The sequence below is a fragment of the Hemicordylus capensis genome, chromosome 4 (genome assembly GCF_027244095.1).
Source record: "Hemicordylus capensis ecotype Gifberg chromosome 4, rHemCap1.1.pri, whole genome shotgun sequence".
In the NCBI taxonomy this organism is placed as follows: domain Eukaryota; kingdom Metazoa; phylum Chordata; class Lepidosauria; order Squamata; family Cordylidae; genus Hemicordylus; species Hemicordylus capensis.
The window spans coordinates 174,693,763-174,718,571 of record NC_069660.1 but is presented as its reverse complement, the minus strand read 5'-3'; the positions used below and the strand labels follow the sequence as shown (position 1 = coordinate 174,718,571).

The 24,809-nt window shown below is 44.4% G+C and overlaps 1 protein-coding gene across 11 annotated transcripts in view; it reads right to left on the bottom strand.

The window, feature by feature from the left end:
• Positions 1-24,809, bottom strand: part of DTD1 (D-aminoacyl-tRNA deacylase 1) — a 36,256-nt gene that overhangs the window by 7,524 nt on the left and 3,923 nt on the right. For 3 of the 11 annotated variants that reach the window (XM_053251029.1, XM_053251026.1, XM_053251030.1), the window contains 4 exons: positions 22,613-22,703; positions 22,143-22,378; positions 18,671-18,768; positions 8,955-9,130 (listed from right to left, as the gene is read on the bottom strand). In XM_053251029.1, coding sequence (XP_053107004.1) covers positions 8,975-9,130; positions 18,671-18,768; positions 22,143-22,378; positions 22,613-22,703 — 581 coding nt within the window. In that variant the 3' untranslated portion in view covers positions 8,955-8,974. Of the gene's footprint in view, positions 1-6,500; positions 6,757-7,677; positions 7,769-8,954; positions 9,131-18,670; positions 18,769-22,142; positions 22,379-22,612; positions 22,704-24,809 lie in introns of all 11 variants that reach the window. The other 8 variants (XR_008307387.1, XR_008307388.1, XR_008307390.1 and 5 more) reach the window with 8 other exon arrangements.

The window sequence follows — 24,809 nt, the reverse complement described above, 5'->3', positions numbered from 1 at the left end:
TCAATGGCATAGTTTGTGATGACGTTATCCACCCCAGTTCAAGATGGCAGACATGTAAACATTTGAGGCACAAGTGGGCTAACCTGTGAACCACCTAACTGATTTGAAGAAAATTTGCTACAGCTGTAGGGACACATTGGGACACGTCAACGGCATAGTTTGTGATGGTGTCATCCACCCCTGTAGTGGATTAAAGCCTTTGTCTCAGAGCCAGCTCACGTGAGGGAAAGAAATGCTGAATCATCCCTGCTGAGCTGCCTAGCTAGGCTTCTCCTAAAACTATTCTGTATTATTGGTAGGTTCAAAATACTGCCACCACGACTCCTTTTTGTCTACAGAAACTCTCTGGGCTTGGGGTAGGACAACCCAGAAATAAAAGAAAAAAACCTTTAATCTGTCTCTTGGAGAAGTACAAAAATCTTCCATGGTCAAGCCTACACGTGGTAAGAAAACTGACAGCTGCTAAACGTTTGAGGATGTCTTTGCACTAGAGAAATTTCCCTTCGGCCCCACTTTTTCCTGAGTTAAAAACCAACTCGGAGCGGCTTGTAAAAAGAAAGGAGCTAAAAAAGAATTTTATTCATTTACTGCAGACTGCTTCCATCTGAGGCTTTTTAGCTTTCTTAGCTTTCTTAGATACAGTTAAGAATACTTAGTAGATTAGAAAAATAGGTTGTCTTAGGCATGCCTAAATGTTTATAGAATCTTTTGCAATGCTCCATGTAAGATGGGCATAGGCTAGTGTTTCTTATTTCAATTATGCTACAGATAAACAATAGAACAGTATCAGGAATATACAAAAGCACACACATCAAAGAAATATAACTTCCTTAATGCAAAGTCTGACTAAAGGAACTTTCCCCTATGCTAAACCTCCTGAAGCCATAAGTCTTGAACTCCTTGCCTTGCCTTGAACTCACACAAGCCTTGCCTTGAACTCATCAAACTCAGGATGAGAATTCAAGCTTCCTGCCCTCCTGTATTTCAAGGATCTGCAGAGTTATTCTCCTGCAGACAACCTCCAGGGCCACATGTCCTCCTGTTCACCTCCAGTCTAGCTTCTTCCAACAAAGAACTCCCTTCTTCCTGGCAACAGCTCTCTAGGTCCCACCCACCTTGTGTGCTGTTTGGCTGAGCCCTGGAGTTCTCCAGCCTGTCAGTCAAGATGGGGTTCCCTCCCGGTTAACACTTTAGAGGGAGGGGAGGCTGGTCACTGCACCCCTGATTCAAGATAACAGGTGTGAGAATGGTTAAGGCACAAGTGGGATAACTTGTGGACTGCCTAACCAATATAAACACAATTTGGTACAGTTGTAGTAAGTGACAAGTCAAATCAAGTCAAGTTTTATTTATGGTCCTAGACCAAACAATCCATACATGCAGAAGGCAAAACAAATTTATAAGAAACTCTATAGGTTCTCATTATACATCTTAAGAGCAATGTAACAAAATTTGGCTACAGAGTTAAAATTTAAAACATCCTCATCAGAGAGTAGAAATTTAACAAGTTGTTCAGCAGATTGATCTGGCTGTTTACAGACCAGAGGTAAAATTAAGTGCTCCCTCAATTGCCTATGAATTTTACAGGATAATAGAATATGGTCAATGGATTCTATTTCCCCACTGCCACATCTACAGTAGCGTTCTTCCAGGGGAACACCATTGTATCTCCCGGCTAATAATGCAGAGGGAAAAGAATTTGTTCTTGCCCTTGTAAATGCCCACCGGAATTTGCTGAGTGTAATATGGGATAAATAGTTTGCTGGTGAAAGATCCCATCTAGTTCTTACTCCTTTACAGAATTCTGTTAAAGAGGCCCGGTTATTTTGCAATTCAATATCTATCAAATGCTGTTTTACTATTCTTTTAGCATTTGCCAAGTCTAACTCCAGCAATTGTTCAGGGTCTATTCCTAGAGCAGCAAGCTTTTTACTAACTACAGTGCACCACTGCGGTTGTGGAATTAACGATAAAAACTGAGGAATTAGGCCCACCGGACATAGGTGGACTCTCAACCAAAAATAAATGATTAAAAGCCAGGCATGAGATTCGATCTTTATGAGGCCGGCCTCCATGCGCAGTGTTACATTTGAGGTGCATCTTGTAGTCCCAAAAATAGTTCTCAAAAAGCCGGATTGAATTCTTTCTAGCATGTCAAAGTTCGCATAAGGTCCTAGTTGGATCCTGTATAAGAGCTGAGGGATAACCTTTGCTGAATACAGTTTTAAAGCTGCAGGAATGAAACCTGCTCCCTGCGTTCTGAAAAATCTGTTAATTGCCACCACACTGCGACACATAGAGACACCTCAACATTGTAGTTTGTGGTGATGTCATACACCCCAATTCAAAATGGCGGACATGTGAATGTTTAAGACTAACTTAACGTGGGCGTGGGCTAACTTGTGAAGATGGTAATTATCAATTAAGATTATACTGAAAGGAAAGTAGGCAGACAGACAAGCTGGGCAGGAAGGCTATAATTGTAGACAAGCAGGGCAGGAAGGCTATAGCAACAGGTATTTGGAAGTTCATTGTCTTGGAATATGGAGATTCTATTTAGCGTTAATGACTTGTAGCTGCTGACAGGCCTATTCTCCATGAATCTGTCTAAACCGCTATTAAAAAGATCTAAGCCAGTGGCTATCACTACAATCTGTGGTAATGAATTATGTATTGAACACAATACTCTTGTGCAGTGCAGTCCTCTAACAGGGATTCCCAGATGTTGTTGACTACAACTCCCAGAGTCCCCAGCTATAATGGCTTTTGCTTGTGGATTCTGGGAGTTGTAATCAACAGCATCTGGGAATCCCTGTTAGAGGGAATACTGCTCTTATGTCTTGGAACAAAATTTTTTTTGTCCTGAACCTTATGCCAAAAGGGGTACTAGACAGTGGTGTCATTGGAGGGGGGGAAGGGGGCACAGGCCCCCAATATTTAGGGGGGGTGCCCCAGACCTCCCCGCCTCATCTCACTCCTCCACTGCCGCCAAGACAGCAGTGGAGGAGCTAAACAGCCAACGTGTGAAAAGTGAGCAAAGAAGTGGTGGTGGGTGCACATGTCCCACTTTCCAGCTAGATTTTAACATGTTGGGCAGCTGTGCACTGTTTAGTTCCACTGTTGTCATCGAGACGGCATTAGCAGCAGCAACGATGAAGGTTGTCCCCCACCCCGGAGTAACCTTAAAAGTAATAACAAGTCACGGGCCTATGGTGTTGCAACAGTTTGGGCCCAAGCCCAGATCCTTTGGAGGCATAGCAACGCCCATACCAGATCAGCATTCCGCTGCCAGAGCAAAAACTGAATTTGTTATTCATAAAAGATTGAATCCATGATCACGAGAGGGCAAGAGCAGAGTATATATGGTGGATTTTGTTACTATCAGATTCATCTCTACTGTTTTTTGTAAGTATGTTTTCTAATAGTCGATCTTTAAGAATAGCACTGGTGAACCACTCCTGTATTCTACCAAAGACAACCACATGGCTCTATGGTCGCCAGGAGTCAACATCACTGTTCCCTCTAAGGTGCGCAGCTGCGCGCTCACTCACATAATCTAACACACACACACACCCGCGCAGAGGGTTCCAGCAGCCGCGCAGTTTCATACCGCACTCCAACAGCTGCTTAGAATGCCGGCAGTCTTCCCCGCCATTGCCACTGTGTTAGCCCTTGCTGTGGCCAGAGCGGGGAAATCGACTTTCTTGTGCAAGCAAGAGAGCTGATTCTCCTGCTCTCGCCTCGGCAAGACACTACTGAAAGCCCACACCTCCTCTCAGGAGTGGCTGGCAGCCGTTCTCTGAGCTCCAGGAGCCTCTGGCCTCAAGAAAAGCAGCTGCGGCACTGGCTGCCTGTAAGATCTCTCCTGCCTACACTGGAGCCCAGAGAGTGGCTATCAGCCACTCCAAGAGGAGGCGCAGGCTTGCAGGCACGTGTGTACTCTCTTCCCAGCCCCCACCACCTTCGGCAACCTAATTAACTGATTAACACATCCCTCCAATATTTGGCTAGAGATGGCATTGAAGAGGGGGAGGTGAGATGAAAACGAGTTCCCCCACCCCATGGCCATGCTCAACTTGGAGCCAGCCTGAAGAGTTCACTGGGGACACACAAATACCAAAGAAGGAACCCACAGGCAGGGAGGGGGGGCGAACAGACGGCACAAAGAACGGATGGCAGGGAGTGGAGAAAGCAGCCAGAGGTTGGCTCTGATGTTTTTAGCTCAGAGAAGGCTCGCAAGCAGCTTCCCTTCCCTTCTGCCTCTCCCTATCCCTGGCTCCCTACAGGCCTCCTTTATACAATGGGAAAGCCAGGGGAGGGACTTCTGCCAGGAGCTCCAGTGCACCCCCACTGGGAGAGAGAACAAGAGAGAGCGTGTGACGTTTAAGCTAGTAGACAGAAGTGGCGGTTACAAGAGTGCTGAGGGGACAAGACACTCTGTGTGTGTGTGTGTGTGTGTGTGTGTGTGTGTGTGTGTGTACTGTAGGGGTGTGTCTGTAGACTGTAGAGGGAGGTGTGTGGGATGGGAAGGAAAGGAATGTATCAGAGGGAGTATATATATGCGTGCGTGTGCGTGCGTCTGTGTGCGCGCGCGTGCACGCATGCACGTGTACATACAGACCATGTTCTTTATCTCTCTGGAAACTATTGCCTAAAATCACAGACTAAAGGCTGGTTAAGAGTAGCTTTAAGGGGAGTGCTTGTGCACAGAACTGCAGCTTTAAGTACTATAAATGAAGCAGCTTTCAGTACCATTCAAGTTTCCAGATCGTTTCTTCAGCAGATTACCCCTGTACGTTCCTTTAATGGGCCAAGCACTTTGCTTCCTTGAGTCACCAACAGAAGCTATTACTCCTATAGATCCAGGAAAGACCCTTCGGGACATTTTATGTGAAAGAAAGTCCTCCTATATCAGTGAAGTCTTCATTTGAGGAATTTAGAATTTAGATGTACTGTTATCTAAAGCCGAGCATTTCACTGTAGCGAGGTTGTGTATTGCATCCCTCTTGCTGCTGGTATTTAGCTAGCTACAGGTACAGCAGAAGATTTAGTGGATCTGTGTTCTTTCCATTTCTGTATTTCCCTCTCTCACCTGTCTATAATGAATCTTTTTGCCAAAACCATGGATGGCTAACTATTCCCAAGCCATCGCCTGAACTATCTGAGCCATTTTGTGGATATGGGGTGACCTTGCCTGACTGCAGGGATTCCTGAAACCTTCAGATCCCATCCAGGATTCTATGCAATTAAGTATGTTGGGTGGGGATTTAACCTCAAGGGTGTAGTGCTCACACTGTAGTACCATAGTAAACTCAGTCAGTGCACTGCTGCCCATGAATGATCCAGTCTTCTTAAAGCCAGTATTATTGCTTTTCAACAAGTGCAGTTTGCACTTTTAAACTGTTTGTTTCCGTATAATTCAGGTTGTTGTGATGCTAAGCTAAATGAATTACATTCTTATCTACATGTATGACAATCTGACTATGACATTCTTATCTTGCAAATGTTGTTTAAAGGCCTTGTTTTAGATTCTGCCTTGTTTTTATTGTACTTAAATGTGAAGCAGAAAAAAATAACAATCCAATATTATAAATAGGATAGAATTGTAATACACATTTCTTTCCTTCCATATTTATGGGGTGTGTATCTACAGTGGAACATAATCATGCACATGTGTGCACACTGCCTTGATAATGCTACCCAGAACAAAACTCATTCCGCTCACTTATGAAAAAGGTTAGAGGGAACACTGGTCGACACCGACTCAATGGCACAACCTTACATTCTAATAAAGTATCTATATTCATGAGTATTTCTCCCTCTGCATGCTCACATAACCCTCTTTCCTATTTTGCTAAATTAGCACCTGCTTTTTCCTTCCCCCTCATTTGTTCCAAAGCTGATACTGACTTCCACAGGATGGCTTAAAATCAGTTCTCTGGAGTTATCGCATTCCCACTGCCCAGAATATTAGTATTAAGTGCCTCTCTAACAGGAGGTAAGAGAAATAAAGTAATTCTCAAAATAAGAGCAAGAAAAGCTCCTTAAATGAATGGTTTGCCTACAAGATTTTATGCAATCATCACTGAACTTAGTTGGGGAAAGTGTTCAAAATGTTCAGTAATTCATTCTGAGGGGGCAACCTCACCCCTGACACAACCAAAAATAGCCTTAGGCCATGCAGCAAATACAGCATGCTGTGAAGTGGTTGTCCAATGGCTCCATCATGTGGCCAGATCCATGTTCAGCCCATAAGGATGTTAACTACTGCCACACATCAACAAAGGCTGAAAAACATTCTTCCAGAAGCCAATGGAACAGTTAGATGACAGTTCTGCCACATGATCAGCTGAAACACACATTGAATTTGTCAGGCGCTAGGGCTGGGTTTTGGTCATGTGAATGAGCCACTAGGCCTAATATTATTATTATCAGAATTTTTAAAAAGCCCAGATTAGCATGTATAGAGCAGTTCTGAGTGCTCAAAGTACTTCATGTACCTTATATATCAATCCAGATGATCCTCATGCCATGACTGGAAATGAACACCAGGCTCGTGAGCTCTCCCTTTTTGTATTACTTTCCTTTCATCATCTTCTTTAGCACTGACCAGTTGGAAAACTGCAATTATCACTTTTCTTCAAGTCAGAATCAGAACCCCGGTGTGATTCTGGTATAAGGGCAAGTGCTAACCACAATTTGCCAATTCAGATGTTGAAAGAAACCATAATCAGTGCTAAAAAGCTGAAAGAGAAACTACAAATGAAAAGATAAGCAGAGAGTGTATAAGCAACCATGCTTTGGAGGATCATCTAAACTGAGCCACTCAAAGTCATCCTTATGAACCTCTAATGTAGATCCAGGGTTGATTTGATATAAACACGATCTAAATCACTTCACAGGACTCAATTTTAATGATTTAAATCACAATTTAAGTCACTAGTCAGGAAGATTCTATTTAATCATTATTTGCTAGTAAAAGTACAGTATTGTTGTTTAAAATACCCTTAGTACATATTCAGGGACAAACAAGGCTCAGGAAACTTATTTGTCTGTGGAGAGTGAGAAATGTTGCCGGATGAATGAAAAAAATCCTGACGCATAATGTACCAATATAGTTTGACAAGTAAAATTTGTGTCTGGCTGGTGAACTGAGCCAACATTTTTTGACCTCAGGGGATAGATATAGGTTTCATTTTTAGAATGAGCTTGACAGTTTGTATGTGCTACATGTACACCACCTGCCGAATAGGTCTGATCAAGTCTGTTATCTCTCATCCCCATATACTGATGTTAACATGTTCATAGAATGTAATTAGAAGTTATTAAGATTCCTTATGTTACCTTTGATCTAGATTCTTTTTTTAAAATAAGTTTTAAAAAAATATATCCAATTTAAAATTTTAGAAATCCAATTTAAATAAAAGAAGTCATCAATTTTTATCAACTCTGTGTAGACCAGTATTATCTCCATATTACAATATGGAACATTTAACAGTTTGCCTAAGATTGCCTGGTGACTTCATGGCAGAGGTGAAAGCTGAACTAAGGCTTCCTATACTTTTTGCCAACTTCAGTCTTTTCGCCAACTACACTAGCTGCTACATTATATCCAAACATTTCAATAAAAGAGAAAATCTAAACAACATTTCTAGCAGTAAGAACAAAGATACAGACCAAAGATAGAGCTTATTCACACACCCAAATTGGGTATAGTTTGTCACAGTTCTGCTTGCCTTGCCCTATTTCACAGAGGAATGGTGAAGGTCTAAAATGCAAAAAAAAAAAAAAAAATTAAAAAAAAATGTTTAAGAGGTAGATAACAGTCCACAGATAAGAGGATGGTATGCCATAATGACAATGAACAATGTCTGTATTATTCTTCCCAACATTTTATTGCTCTGCCTATGTAAAATCTCCAATACAGTTTGGGTTTTGTAACTCTCTCAAGGGTAGGTAAAATACTTCAAACACCTCTATACACTCAACCATCTCATCTGTCAATATTAAGGGGAGGCATAGGCAAAAGATTTAAGCGGCCAAAGAAGCAAGTTTAGGGTGATTCAGGAAAGAAAGTGGCTTGATTATTGGAGAGGAAGACGCTGCCTAAGAATGGGAAGAAGACACAAGGCAAAACCCACTGAGAAAGGGGTGAGAGAGAAGCAGCTAGCAGATGAGATTGTGTCAAGAGTGCAAAAAGGGATATAAGGAGAGACGAGGAAGGGATTTTTATTAGTTGGAAGCAGAGAACCTTAAAAGGATTGGAAGCTTAAAGAGGATGCGGGGAGTGATGGGGAACCAATGCACAAGCTTAAATGACAGGAGAGAGATTACCTCAACTACAGCAGAAAAAACAGCAAAGGCACAGCAAATTGACTGAAAAGATACGACAGGAGAGGAGGCCAACTTGAAGTGGTGACAACTGACTAGATCAGGGGTGGGCCACTGACTTCTTATAAATTAACAAAGCAACAGTACATACTTAGACTCTCTTAAGGCACAACTAATGTGTGTTAAGTGATCCTGATAGTGCAGTCTTCCTTAAGAATGTAAGAACCACCTTGCTGGATCTGATGAAGGGCACCTAATCAAGCATTCTTTACACAAATCCCAGCAAAGCGCAGACTCTAGACCAGTGTGGCCATCCCGAGGATCTTCTGCTACTGTTGTACTACAACTCCCCAGCTGCAAGTGCAAGTGAAGCTGGGCTTGAGAGGAGCTGTAGTGCCTCCAGCTAGCCACCTCTGCTGTACGCAGTCCACCAGAAATTAACCAGTGATCCTATCTTCTTTCCACCCACCTCTGGATTAGACAAGGGTTGAGCAGAGTGTGGACAAACATTTTGACAACAGGTAAAGTAAGAAAGGGGTTAGAAAATGAGCATTTCTAATTCTGCCTCACTCAGTACTGAAGCGTGCTAAGGTTCACATCTTCAAATGGGAAATAGTCCATACCTGTACCCACTTTTGATAAGCTAAGGTTCCCTTTCTGAAGACACATCTCCCTCAGCCCCGCTGCTCGCACTGGGATCGTTTTTACTTCTAGGAACATTCTTTTCTCTGCTTGATTCAGAGGGCACCTTCATTCTGGTTTTCTCTTTCCTCTGTTGTTGTTTCTCAAGTTTTGCCAGCTGTTTGGAAGAAAAATGGTTTCATAAATACTCATAAAAGACTAAAGCAGTACAATAGTGCTGACAACATTCTAAATGTGAAATTGCTTATACAAACCTGGGAACTGGTATTAAGCACTATTTAAAACATCTTTCAATGGGCCATTATGGTGACAGAAACCTCTGATATATGCACCTTAACACCAGGATCTTCAGAAACATGCAAGCATCTCTTCAGAAGGTTCTGTGCGGAGAAACACACACCACCATCCACTTTTGGAATTTTGTCAAAAGGTACATACTTACAGTGAAATATACTGTCGATGGAATGTTTTATTGGTAACATTTGCATTCACATTAAGGCAAGAACCGCTTTTAAGATAATATGCAATATTAGGAAGAATAATTATGAAATTAGATAGTAAAAAAAACCCTGCCAGTTTAAGACCAGAGTTAAGGCTGTCTCATTTTGGCTCAAGCCCCACAAAGCGAGGAAATTGGAACCTAAGACTGATGCCTTAACAGACGTGCCACATGATCAGTAGTGATGTTGTACAATGTCAAAAATTGTGCTTGCTTACAACTTGCTTTCCATACACCCACACTTTTCTTTGGTTATTGAGGACCAAAAACAAAATGGGGAAAATGAACTGCCTGCCACCAGCAAAGATGTCCCATATTGTCCTGCTTCTGTACTGCCTTAGGAACCATCTGTGTTGCAAGAGGAATTCACCTGTGAGTTTACTCATGATTGTTTGTTGTTTGCATCATTAGCTTGTATTACATGTGCAGTCACAACTGATCTTTGACCATTTTCTACAACACAACTGTTGCTCTTTGGAGGCAGGGATAAATCTGCTAATTTCAATAAAGATTCCATGAAAGTGTATTGCTTAGGATCAACATCTTATCTGTTTAGCAGAACTAGCATCCCAACTGAACTTCTGTGAAATGACAGAAATCAAAACCCAAATAATGTTTAAAACTGCTTTCTATAAGAATTAATGGAGCAGCATCCTTCCAGACTAGTTGTTGCACTATCATAATGATGTAGTACATGGTCATTGTGAGGAAATTCACTTCTGTTCCAGACTAGTGTTTGTACTAGTGCAACATGATGTGCAATCTCTTGCACAAGCCTGTATATTTTATTTATCTCGTTGTTGAAAAGCAGTATATAAATATTTGTCATATTTGTATTTGTATATGTGCAAACAGAGAATTCTTTGCACAACATATATCTAAATAGTTTCTCTTTTTGTAGTGCGATGTTGCAGAGCACTTGAACTGCCAAAAGTTCTTTTGTGAATGCCATTATAGATTATACCCAATCTTTCCACAAGGCAACCCAAGAAAGTTCCTTCTCCATTACATTTCCAGCACTGATCACTTTAACTTTTCTTCATAATCTTACCTGTGTCTGTCTGATGTAATCTATGGTTGGGATGTGCACGAACCTGATCAGAGGCCCTTTTACGGGCCTCCGAACAGGTTTGAGCCCTATGGGGTTTGAAGTTCAAAGGTGTGGGGGGGGGGTCTCACTCTAAGGGCGGGGGCGGGTGCACTTACCCCACCCTCCGCTTTCCCCTCGCTGGCGCCTGGTATTTTAAACGTCCTACGGGGCGGCAGCATACTTCCCCGCCGCCCTGTTTGCTATTCAGCTGGAAGTAGCTGGCATGCATGCATGTCGTACTCGCGCACATTGAGTGGGTTCGCAGACACATTGGGCGCATGCACGCCAGCTACTTCTGGCCAAAGATCAAACGGGGTGGCAGGGAAGTATGCTGCCACCTCGTAGGATGTTTAAAATACCGGGCGCCAGTGGGGGGAAAGCCGAGGGAGGGTTAAGTGCACCCTCCCCTGCCCTTAAAGTGAGACACACACACACACCATCGAGCCAACACCGCCTGGTTCCGTGTACATCCCTAATCTACGGTCAATTTCCCAACAATGTTCTTTCAAAATGGTAGAGATCAAATCTAGAGGACCCCCTATCAGAGAGAGATAAAGGAACAGACACATACAAGAGGGATGATATTAGTACAACTCCTAACATATCCCCTTGGAATTACAGCATTGCTACACTTCTTGCATTCTTGAGAGCGCTTGGGTAAACACCCCCACATAAAAATATTTCAATTAGTCTGACAAGCAGTTGACATTACTGATTATGCCAAGACATTGCCTTGTCAGCAGAGAAATCCATCCCAGGTGCCATGTCAAAAAACTAACAGTGATTGATGTTTGCTTAATAATGTACCCTAATCAAAATCTTCCTATGATTGGTAATGTAAATTATTGCATCACTTTTCCATACTTATCTATCCCTGTTGAAGACACAGCTAACTGGCAATGTGTTGGCAGGGACGGGTTGGGGCAATATCATTATAATAATGTTACTACTACTTATTTGGCAGTATAAGGAGTGTGGACTATTTCACAGAACAGACTCCCTGACAGTTTGGTCATTCTCTTGCTTCCTCATGTTGGAGTGTCCACTTCAAAATATGGGTCTAAAAAACCATAACTGGTTTCCTTATGGACAGCAACTGAACAAATGGGATCAATTCAAGATTCTATTACAGAATGGGCATTAAAAATTAAAACTAATATTCTTTTTCTAGTAAAGTAAAGTGTGCCGTCAAGTAGATTTCACTCCAGGCACCACAGAGCCCTGCGGTTTTCTTTGGTAGAATACAGGAGGGGTTTACCATTGCCCCCTCCCACGCAGTATGAGATGATGCCTTTCAGCATCTTCCTATATCTCTGCTGCCTGATATAGTACCAGCAGGGATTCGAACCGGCAACATTCTCCTTGTTAGTCAAGCATTTCCCTGCTGAGCCACTTAAGATAGGACTATTAAAAGAGTATGGTACATTTCCAGGACATGCAGTCCTCCTAGTCCAGCCTCCACCCCCGCCATGCACCTCTTAAGTTACACCTTCAAATTCACTCTTCATAACAATTTGAGGTGGCTTCAGTTCACAGATACCAAGGCCTCCAGAGGAAATATCAATTTTTTCTCTTTCAGGTCTTTGAGTTCTTTGTGGGGAAAGAAATTGGTTTTTAAAAAAAGAAATAGTAGAATTGATTTCGAAACATACACACACACCAAAAGAGCTTGGGGAATTTTGAAAGGGGAAGCTAAAAAGGAGGCTCCTGAAATGTTTAATGATGTCATGGATACTGGCTCAGTTATTTGTGTACACGATTCCCATAGCAACAGTTACCATGGCAGGACCTAAATCACAGAGAATGTACATCACAATAATGAGATCAAAACACTCTTTTCATGATGGCTCTTTTGATATGGGAGACTAGAATCCACCCCCCCAGTTCAAATCATGATTTTGGTTTTAAATTATGGAATGTGCAAGCTGTCGGTCCACGTGATCTCTGAACTGAACCACTGGCTCAGTTCAGAGGCCATATTAGTGATCCCAACCATGATTTGAAGGATCAGGACATGGTGTGTAGGAACCCTGATTCCTCTCCACACACCTGCCAATTCTCTCTTCCATTTCCTGTTTAGCTGTAACCATAGTGATTGCATAATTTGTCATGATGTCTGATTTGGCAAACTATAGCTAACATATCAAATACTGTCTCATAGCAGAATCAGAAGCCATGATTCAAAGTGGGCTTGCAAATAAAGTCTGAAGGCAATACTTGGCATGCAGTAACTGTAGTTTGCCCAAATCTGGATGTCACAGCAAACCATTGGTAGTGTTAGAAATTGACACATAAATAGGAGAGGAGAAGGAGGGAACTCAAGAGCCTGCAGCAGGTTCCCAATCTAAATTGTTAAAGTCATGTCTGAATGTATTAACTGGGTAGTAGTTGCTGGCACATTTACTTCAGAATGCTGAGCCAGAAGGAGAGAGGAGTGTGCATTTGAAAGTGCTCCTGTTAAATAACATAACAGCAATATTGTTGTTGAATTATGAAAGAGGGACACCCCATTAAACAGTTGTTTGATAGAGAAGGATACCAATACAAAGATGTGTTTATAGAATTCAGCAGGACAGTACTACCCGTGTTTCCCCGAAAATAAGACACTGTCTTATATTTATTTTTCCTCAAGGAGACACACTATGGCTTATTTTCAGGGGATGTCTTATTTTTATTAAGTGTGGTACAACAATCTACATTTATTCAATTATAGTTAAGTCATCTTCTTCTGGAACATCGTCATAACTCTCCAAACCCAGAAGTCCATCCTGAATTTCTTTCAACTCCATTTCCTTTAGAACCATTGGCCCCAATCTTTCATGTCGAGCAATAGCGCTCTCATTAAATGAGCAGCTCTTATCCATGTAACCTGCTCAGAGTGCATTGGCAACAACACTGTCAGTGATTTTATCCCATGAATTCTTCACCCAGATCACGACCTCTTGCACGCTAGGTTTCACAAAGTTTCCACGCTGATTTCTTGTCATTCTATTTTCAATGTAGTCGTTAATTTCCATACGCAAATGGTCTTTGAATGGCTTGTTTACTGCAATATCAAGAGTCTGCAGATAGGCAGTCATTCCTGCAGGAATCATTATTTGATCTATTCTTCTCTCTGCAAGGAAGTTCTTCATGTCTTTAGCACGGTGAGTGCTGACTGAATCCCAGACTAGCAGACCTCTTTGGCCACCTCGCAAAACAAGTGGCAGCATTAAATCAAGCCACCTCCTTATAACTACTTGTGTGCACCAGGCTTTTTCGGATTCAAGAACATAAATGCCGGAAACACGTTCAATCTTATCTTTCTTGCCCTTAGTAATGATAACAGGTGTGGCTTTCTTTCCATCCAGACGAATTGCCAAAATACAGGTAACACGTGAACTTTCGTGACCAGTGGAGGGAACGTAGATTGAGGAGGCACCCCTCTGTTCTATTGTTGTTTGGGCTCCTTGACCCATAAACACTGCAGTTTCATCCATAGCAATCATGTTGCAAAGTTGGTATTTAGAAAAGTCGATGCCATCAACAAAGGACTTGAATGCAAGTGCTCGCTTAATAACTTCAGCATCTTCCAACTTAAACAGTGTTGTTGATTTTCTGAGAGACAGTTCATATCGCTGAAGGAATCCATCCAGCCAGTGTTGTGATGCTTTGAATTCTGGGGATATTTTGAATTGTGGTGCCATTGCAAGGGCAAATGCTTGAATATCAGCCCTGCGCACAACCAAAGCCTTTGCTCTCCTGTCAGCAATCCATTTACTGATCATGTCTTCCAGCTCAGGAAATAAAGGCTGCCGACCTGAACCACACTTGCGCTTCTTAGCATTTCCTTTGTCCGCCTGTAGAATGAGGTTATCATATTCTGCCCGCCATTTTTGGACCATTCGGATATCCAACTTCTTCTCTTTGCAGAAAGCCGTAAGATTCTTGCCCTGGGAGTCCTCCACAATTCCTTTCTTGTACTCAACAGAATAACTTTTTCTTTTTGCACTCATCTTGTCTGGGGGTACAGGCTTACCGGTATTTATCAGGGATCTAGTGAGACTGATGTTTGTGTGGGGTGAGAGAGACCCACAGACTGTTGCTGGCCAGTGTTGGGGAGCAGCAGCTTTACTGGTGTGTGTGTGGGGTGAGAGAGACCCACAGACTGTTGCTGGTCAGTGTTGGGGAGCAGCAGCTTTACTGGTGTGTGGGGGGGGTGAGAGAGACCCACAGACTGTTGCTGGTCAGTGTTGGGGAGCAGCAGCTTTACTGGGGTGTGTGTGGGGTGAGAGAGACCCACAGACAGGGGCGTAACGATACCGGTAGGGGTGGCAGGCTGCAAGCTGAGGCATACAGTAGAGGGAAGTACGGTAAAAATCTCCTCAGAAAATCTCCTCCTCAAAAATCTCCCCTCCTCCTGGCGGTGGCGGGCAGCGGCGAGAGTAAGCGCGGCGGTGGCGGGAGGCGGCGAGAGTACCGGTATGTTAAGCACGGCAGTGGCGGGCGGGAGTGCGCAGAGCGACGCCAAGGCCTGCCGTCTGGCCCGGCGTCGCTTCCCGGCGTACTCTCGCCGCCTCCCGCCACCGCCGCGCTTACTCTCGCCGCTGCCCGCCACCGCCAGGAGGAGGGGAGATTTTTGAGGAGGAGATTTTTACCATACTTCCCTCTACCATATGCCTCAGCTTGCAGCCTGCCACCCCTACCGGTATCCTTACGCCCCTGTCTGTGGGTCTCTCTCACACCACACAAACACCAGGGGGATAGGGGAAAAGCTTCAGCAAGCAGCCTGCTTCTGAGCCAGGAGAGATCACCACTATGTCTTATTTTCGGGGTATGGCTTATATTGCACAACTGCTTAGAAATCCTGCTATGGCTTATTTTATGGGTATGTCTTATTTTCGGGGAAACACGGTAGGAATAATCGTACCAAAGGCACGCCAGCTACTTCCAGCCACGGAGCAGACGGGGCGGTAGGGAGGTACACTGCCACCCCATAGAACTGTGCAAATACTGAGCGCCGGCAGGGGGGGAAGTGAAGGGAGGGGTAAGTGCACCCTCCCCCGTCCTTAGTGCGACAACCCCCCGCCATCGAACCACCCCCACCTGGTTCCGTGCACATCCCTAATTAAGGCTCTGTTACATGAAGATCGGGATCAATATTCTTTCCTCCATATTCGTTACATGTCAAGGTTTCAAGTTCCCTCCCTGGCTTCTCCAAGATAGGGCTGAGAGAGATTCCTGCCTGCAACCTTGGAAAAGCCGCTGCCAGTCTGTGAAGACAATACTGAGCTAGATAGACCAATGGTCTGACTCAGTATATGGCAGTTTCCTATGTTCCTAAGGTTGGCATAACGGAAAAATGAATGATTCAGCAAAAGTGGCTGTTAGAGAAAACAGCTTTAAGTGTCTGTTCTCGGACATTAAGCTTTTCACAGTTAATGGTGACCCACATGCAAAAATAAAAATAAAAAATCCAATTAATCATAAGTACATAAAATTTAATCTAATATGGGCCCCTTGGCAGGGGTTTTTAATCCTAGGAAGTGGCCCAGTTTTCTGTTTGAGCAGAAAGACACCCATAAAACACATGATGTATAAAGCAGTGGAGTGGCTTTTTTGCCAGGGTTGGAGTCATTTGGGCCTTATCTTTATTTCTTAATTTGTACTTTGCATCCTGCAGTTCTGACTTCTGAGAGTGACTGTTCTTGGGTCTTTATGGACCACATGCATACACTTGCAGGATTCTTGCCATTGCTAGTTTTTCTTTCCGTACAAGTGTGGTGCCAGACCATGGTTTGGCTTTACACCAACAGTCAGGAACCTTGAGCTCATATACTGCCCCCTTCACGGTGATTCCTTGCTGATCTTGGTTAGAGGCAAACAACAGTTTGCTGTTTCATCCAGGCAAACTATCATGTGTGCTGGCTTTCCAGTCCAGTCAAAAACCAAACAAACTATGGCTTCCATCTTACCAAGCTAAGAGGTGAAAAGCCAGCATGCATGATTTCTTAAGGCTCCTAACTGTTCATTCACAACACGCCAAACAATGGTTAAGTGTTACATCTGAACCACACCAAATCCTGGGAGACAGAGGCAGAGATACTCTAGTTCTAAGAAAACCAATTTACACACTTCCTCCACCTACAATTCTGAGAGGCTCTGCTTCTGGGTCACAATATTTATGTTTATCTGGACATTCTACTGGAAGTTCTACTGAGTTTGACAGAACTAAATGTCTAGTAAATGTGCTTTCATTTATGGCTTCTGTACAGATATAGTCATCTTCCCAACTAGTAATTTTCACAAGACCTGAGAGTCGAGGGCAGCTGGATGAGGCTGGAGATACTGGCTTGGCCAAGATCAAAGTCATTTTATGAGTTCCAATATTTGAGTCAGAAATTTCTTGGCTCATAGTTCATGTTCTTAACCACTACATTATATCAGCTCTTTCTGAGTGTAATACATGCCGTTCCAAGCAAATTAAGAAAGCTTACTCGTAAGCAGCTTAATATTCAGTCCAGTAAATTAGTCTTCCATTGGGTCTATATTCCTCTGTTGGTTTCTGTGAGCATGTAGCACAAACATGCAAAGAGCAGTACAGGAACACACAGTGAACACTAAGACACAATGAGGAACAGATACAAATGAAATAAATGGAGGGAGAGTTACTATGGCAAAAATGACACAGGCAGAACAAGCCCTAAAAAGCAAACAAAAGTAAGACTGCTAAATATCATGAAACTTTGACACCTACTGGCATCTTAATAAATTCTTTATTAGAATAAATATTTCCTTTGCAAGAGTATAATATATTCAGTCACATGGTCTCCAGCAAGGCTTATAAAATGGGACCTTTGAGAACAGGCAATATGCCTTGCAAAAGATTTCTGCTTGTACTAGAGACTGCATGTCTCAAATCTCTACTCCGGGATGATCATGCAAAAACAGCAATTTTCTAGAAACATTCCTGGTCACCAGTTCACTCATGTGCTCCTGCCAATGCTATAGAATCCATTACATACCAGTTAAATTATTAGCAATCAACTCCATGGTAACTCAAATTTAATGGCTTGAACTTCTCCAACTGAAAAAGCTTCCCTTTGCCACCCTCTTTTCAATTATCTTCTCATGCAAATGCATTCCACACATCAACCCAAGCCCAAAAGTATTGCAAATCTTATACACAAAATACATAAATGGAACATAAATATACATAATGTATACAGAAAATGACTTTTAACTCATAACTATGTAACGCTTCACATTAAAACAATTTCGTAACATATGAAACAGTGAGGTGGTTCCCACGATCAGTGGGAACTGCCAGATGGGGTTAAGCAGGGAGAGTGGGCTTAGCCTGCCCGCTTTCCACACAGACGAATGCCCGCAGAGCCCTGGGCGGCCGGACTGACTGCCCACATGACTGCCGGCTCCTTCATGGAGCCGGCGGGGGCTGCAGGGATTGGGGGCAGCGCGGCCGCCGGAAGTTCCAGCATGCCCTACGTGAGTGCGCAGGGCATGCTGTAGAGACCCCTGAGCCAGGAGGCTGCTTTTTAGCCTCCTGGTCAGGGGGATCAACTCGTGAGTTGCTGTACCATGGCAACACATGATCCGAAAGCCCAGGTTAGCGGAGCGCTCACTCCACTAACCTGGGCTTTGGGGAGGGTAACTTTAGTGGGTTACCCACTTTGATGAGACCAAGCTCAGCTGTGTGCCCGGTGGTTTTCACACGTGGGCAAAATTGGGCTAGGCTCCCTTAGCCCGATTTTGCCTGATCGTGAGAATCGCCTCAGAGTGTGTTTGTGGCAGGGCGGGGGAGACGTGTAATGACAACACAACAGGATCGGTCTTGTTTTGTTATTAGGACAAGTTACAACATTTTTGTTCAGAAAATCTTTGCTGCTGCTAAAAGCGCAGTTAGTTTTTGTGTCACAATTTTAAATGCCCTTAGACAGAAAGCTGATTCTTTGCAAGTCAGACCAAGAACCATGGCGGCCGAAAAGAACTATTTTCAGATCTCACCATGAAGATCACGCTCGAGCAGACCATGGCACAGGGCTATGTATCAGCAGGATAAGTGTAATCTCAGAACAGGCGGGGTGAAGGAAGCACCTGATGTAACTTACCTGCTTAGAGTCAGTGGGGGCTGCAGGAGATTCCAGTTCTATGGTCACAGGCCCATCATTCTGGATATTTACTTGCATGTATGCACCAAATTTGCCATCTGAAAAATTAATTAGCAGACAAGTGGATAACTTTTATCCAGGATTCCCCGCCCCCTTTGGTTAACTCCTCCTTCTATAAATATTCACATATCACTTTTCAACAAAAGTGCTCAAAGTGATGTACAAAGATAAATAAAATAAGGTATCCCCAAATAGTGGTGTGCCCTAACCGGTCCGGCGGCCATTCCAAAGAATGGCCGAACTGCCGGACCGGTCCGGCCCTGCCTGGTTCGGGTCTGGGTGGGGGGTATGCCCTTAAGGGCGGGAGGGCTTGCTTAGCCCTCCCGCCTCCTTGCCCCCGCCAGCGCCCGTATTTCCTAGTATAGGGGCACTGGAAACCAGCCGCCCCCCCCCCGCCGCGGCGGCGGCGGCGAAAGAACTCCCCAAGCCAGCCCTCCCTCCCTCCCAGCTAGCTGGCCGCCCGCCCTCCCGCCGGCTCGCTCACCGTTCACCGTATAGAAAACGAGAGGAGCTCCGGCACAGAGCTCCTCTCGTTTAGAAGGCCTCCCGCAGAATGGTGTTTTGCGCGCGCGCATGCGCGCACCACAAAGCACGCCGTTCGCCGGAGGCCCGGTCTACCCGCCGGGAAAGGGCCGGGTAGACCGGGCCTCCGATCGCTGGGTAGACCGGGCCTCCGATCGCCGGAGGCCCGGTCTACCCAGCGATCGGAGGCCCGGTCTACCCGGCCCTTTCCCGGCGGGTAGACCGGGCCTCCGATCGCCGGAGCCCCGGTCTACCCAGCGATCGGAGGCCCGGTCTACCCACCGGGAAAGGGCCGGGTAGACCGGGCCTCCGATCGCTGGGTAGACCGGGCTTCCGGCGATCGGAGGCCCGGTCTACCCAGCGATCGGAGGCCCGGTCTACCCGGCCCTTTCCCGGCGGGTAGACCGGGCCTCCGGCGAACGGTGTGCTTTGCGGTGCGCGCATGCGCGCGCAAAACACCATTCTGCGGGAGGCCTTCTAAACGAGAGGAGCTCTGTGCCGGAGCTCCTCTCGTTTTCTATACGGTGAACGGTGAGCGAGCCGGCGGGAGGGCGGGCGGGCGGCCAGCTAGCTGGGAGGGAGGGAGGGCTGGCTTGGGGAGTTCTTTCACCGCCGCCGCCGCGGCGGGAGGGGGCGGCTGGTTTCCAGCGCCCCTATACTAGGAAATACGGGCGCTGGCGGGGGCAAGGAGGCGGGAGGGCTAAGCAAGCCCTCCCCGCCCTAAAAACAAGGCCCCCCTTCGGTGCCGGTCCGGACTTCTCCGGACCGTGCACATCACTATCCCCAAAGGGCTCACAAAAGTTATTGATCTGAATCTTTCAGTTTAAAGACAGTGCAAGCTGCACTGTATTTAAGGAATGCAGTTTTGGTTACCAGTTAGTTTTTCACATTTTCTCCACAACTTTAAAAACAAGAACAACAAATGAAGATGCTCATGGCTTCCTAAGCATCTTGGAGACTCAACTAAGGCTTTAATATTTCTAGAAGGACCAGATTCTAGTTCCCTCTAGCAGATGGAAGGATCTTTCAATTAACCTCAATGAAGGGCTACCCCATCACAGAAATCAATAGGGAAGCCAGCACTGCAGTGCAACATGGGTTTCTGCTACAATGGCTGTGTGTATCAACATCTACAAAAATGATTTCTGAACTCATTACAAAAGTAAAAACCTAAGAAAAGAATGATTTTGGCCTGGTAATTTCTAGCACTGATTTCCAAATGATGTATTGCAGAACCTTTTAAGTTGGGTGGTCAGTCTTTAGAATAAGGAGGTCTCAATGGTGCATCATGTAGGAAAGTGGATCAGGATTTATATTCTTTTGCCAAATATTCCCAGGGCATGGGTATAAGGCACAAGAGGTAGCAACCTTACTGACACTAAGCAGTTCTGGTCACTGCTAGGGAGCCATCACAGGACAGATTAATTAAACCATAATTGATATTTAAAGCTTGTGACCTCAAAAATACAAGTTTCTAATTTCACTTGCTGGAAGACTACAGCAAGCCGGACATTTGTCAAGCACACTAGGGGGTGCTTCTCACGATCAGCAAAAATCGGGCTAGCAGAGGCTAGCCCGATTTTTGGTGACCGTAAGAACCACTGGGCTTGCAGCTGAGCCCGGTGGTTCTTGAGCAGGTAACCCGCTCGAGAACCGCTGCTAAAAAGCAGGTTTGCAGAGCGAGTGCTCCTGCAAACCTACTTTTTGCAATTGTGAGTAGTCCCCTGGCCGGGAGGCGAAAAACCACCTCCCGGCTCAGGGGTCTCCCCAGTATGCCCTGCGCAATCGCTCAGGGCATACTGGGGCTTGCGGGGGCCACGCGGCCCCCACTCCCCCCACCGGCTCCATCACGGAGCTAGCCATCATGTGGGCGGCTGATCCGGCTGCCCAGGGCTCCCGATCCGGCCGCCCAGGGCTCCCTGCTCACTCATGAGCGGGGAGGGTGGGCTTAGCCCGCTCTTCCCGCTCACCAGGAAAAACCAGGTCTCACTGATCATGAGACCCGGTCCAAGGTCTATTGTGAATTATAATCAAAATTCACTTACGTATGGGACACAGTTTTACTAAAAGATATTATTCTACAGCTTCCAGGGACACTATTGCCCTATAAGTGGTGAAACTACTGGTTAAGAAAATGAGACAATTCCTGGGAAATCACTGATCTGATGCTGATAAAATTAGAATTGTTAAGAAAGAGACTTCTCTGAATTTTGTAACTGTTGTAGAATTTAAAAATTAGACTACAGTTTAATACATATTTATACAGGATATGTATATTTCTTGCTCAAGAGTATGCTAACCAATCAATATTACTTGTGAACCATCATTCTATAAGCTGTTTCTTCATTTCCTGAATGTTCACTGTAATATGTACTATTAATAAATGACCAAGAACTAACTTGCATACTCCAAACTAGGATATAAGGTTGTATCTTCATGAAAGAGTGCAGTTCTACCTCTGCAATGCAACAGCTCCAAATTAACTAACCATATTTATAAAATCTGAATCATTTGTGAATGTTAGTGTACTTCTCCATGAATTCTGCCCCCTGCTGACACCAGTCTATATGAGCTTACTCTTGCCCTGTTCACCCCTCCCCATTTTACTGCCCAGCACATCCGCATGCAGCACCCCACCTTCTTAATAAAGGAAATGATATTTCACGTCTCTTTGAATTTAGTTTCAATGGACTAACATGGTATTTGTGTTTGTCCTGGAGCAACTGATTTGTACCCACATATTTAAGGGAACAAAGACATCATTGCTACACTGTGGAAGGAGGAGATAAAACAAAATAATATCACTTCCCAAAGGCTATCCATTTGTCTTGCATATCTAGAGTAATCACTGAGGAAGAAATACTTTCCACTCATCTAAGTTTTGCCTTACCTTTGATTAGCTCTGGCTTGTACGTTTTGCGAAGCTGTTCCAGGAAGCTGTTATAGAAAGCTTCTGCTTGTTCTGTAGGCATGGCCATGTGATAGTCGGGCTTGTTTCCTTTCAGAATACACTGAAGGGTGAACTGGCTGACACACAGCACCTCATACTGCTTGTCCATTACACTCTTTGACCACTGCTTCCCACTTTCATCTTCAAACATACGCAGATTTAAAATCTTTCGAACCCTAGGTAGAAAAGCAGAAGGCATGGAAGGGTATTCTCTGGGGAAAAGAGAATTCCCATATTTGTACATAAAAATGACGGGAAAACACAACAGAAAAGAGCAAGCAGAGGATATAAAAACAGACTTGTAGATCCTGAGAATTCATTTTGATAATGAATAGTTACTAGATATGGGGAAATTAGGACATTTACAATAAAAATAAAACGAATATATTTGTTACTTTGTACCGACTTACATGTGTTCAAGCTCTTTTTGAGTGTCTTCCACAGAGATACCCAGTAGCACACAAATACCTCGTCCGATTGAACTTATTTGCTCCTCTGAAACTGTAGGGAAATTTTTTAGATAAGTTAAACTTCCAAAATTCCTTGTATATCACATTAAGGCTTTACTCCTGAGCAAAAAGAGATGCATTGAAGGAAATGTGGCAGCATCTAATTAATTCTGTTATAAATATGTATCATGTAACTTTTTGGCGTATTGCCACAGATTATATGGAAAAGGGCATAAATCAATAAGATTTTCACATTGCCCCAGGAGTATGGAAAGATCATTTTCAGAAGTTAAAATGTGAATCGGGACAAAAAAACTGGAATATGCCAAATTAAATAATAAGCAGATGGCAGATTGTCCTGCAGTTTTGTAATCATTTTTTTTAAAAGTAGAAAGAAATGATCCAGGTAACTACAACCCAGTTAGTTTATTGAGCATCATTAGTACACTTTACTCCAGGAATTTATATCGGAAACTTCAAGATTGGATGGAGCAGGAACCTAACCTTGACAAGCACCAGGCTGGCTTTAGAGCCAGTTCAGTGACAGAGCAAGATTGAATTGGAGGGAGCAGGAACCTAACCTTGACAGGTGAGATGCAACCCAAATGCGATCTTTCAAATACAGTTCCCACAATAATAGTGCTAAACAAGGGTGCATCTTATCTCTGCTTTTATTTAACTTTCATATTAATTCATTAAACATCTGGATAGTGTAGAAATGCATCCCCCTAAATTAGCTGAAAAGCATGTATCTATCCTTCTTTATGCAGATGATGTAGTGATTCTATCATTAACCCCAAATGGACTTAGGAGAGCTATGAAATTGAGCCTTGCTCAGTTTTGCACAAAAGACCAGCTCCTAATTAACTATCAGAAAACTAAGGTTGTGGTCTTCACCAAAAGACCAAAGCTGTTTAATTGGACAATCAAATGATAATAAAATAGAACAAATCAATTTTTAAAAAATATTTAGGGATGGTTTCCATGCATTTGGAAAGAGGAGAGCACATTTGGAGTATGTTGTAAAGACTGTGCAAAGACGTGCTACAGCCATTTTAAGATTCTATCGGGCCAGAGCAGGATACTTTGCACCAGCAGCCATTAAGCTGTTTATGGTTAAATATATGGCTCAGTTATTATATGGTCCTTAGGTCCTTATTCATTTAGGTCCTTATTCTAATTTTATCCTGCTCAAAGACAAAAAAATTGAGAGCAATGTTTCAAGTCCCTAAATGTGTAGCTAATTCTACTCTTAGGCTGGATGCAGGCGCGCAAAAAGTAGATACAGGCTAGGATGGCTATAGTCAATTACTGCATGAAGTTAAAATTTTATCCCAATGGTTTAGCCCCATTAGTATTAGCTGGCCATTTTAAATCAAAATAGAATCAATCACTGGAGGGAAATTACTATGCTATGGATTTCCCACCAATTTCCTACTCTCTTGGGGTTATGAATGGGCTAAACAAACCCTGGATGTGGAGTTTCAAAATGAGATAAGCAAGCTTTCAAAAACTAGTAAGAATTGGTGATTATATCACCTAGTTTAAGCCCAGCAGGTTACTCTGACAACCCCCTAAGTATAGGAGAGTTTTCTCTTTAGCTTGATTCAGCACCTTTCCATCAGCTTGGTTGAAGACTAGTTGTTTTTTAAAAACCCTTATTTATGTAAATGCCCATGTGGGTCATAAAAGAGAGACATCATAGGCATCCTCTATAATAAAGCCCTAGAGTATAATCCCGTGTCCCTGCCCGTGTCTTTCTTGGCCGTTCTGGGCATGCGCGGAGCGCATGCCCAGAACGTCCGAGAAAGATACGGCCGCAGGGACACAGGCGGCCATGTTGGAAGGAAGGCCGGAGGCGGTGGCTGCGGTGGGGCGACTGACCCCAATGGCAGCGGCGGCTGCCGCGGCAGTGCAGGCAAGGCAGCAGTGGCCACGCCAGGGCGACTGGCCCCGATGGCGGTGGCCGCCGCGGGAGTGCAGGCAAGGCGGCGGTGGCGGCGGTGGCCCGGCTGGCCCCGCTGGCGGTAGCTGCCGCAGCGGGGCAACTGGCCCTGATGGTGGCGGCAGTGGCCGCAAGGAGACTGGGCCCGCTGGCGGCGTTGGCCGCGGCGGGAGGACTGGGCCTGCTGGCAGTGGCGGCCGCTGCAGGAAGCCC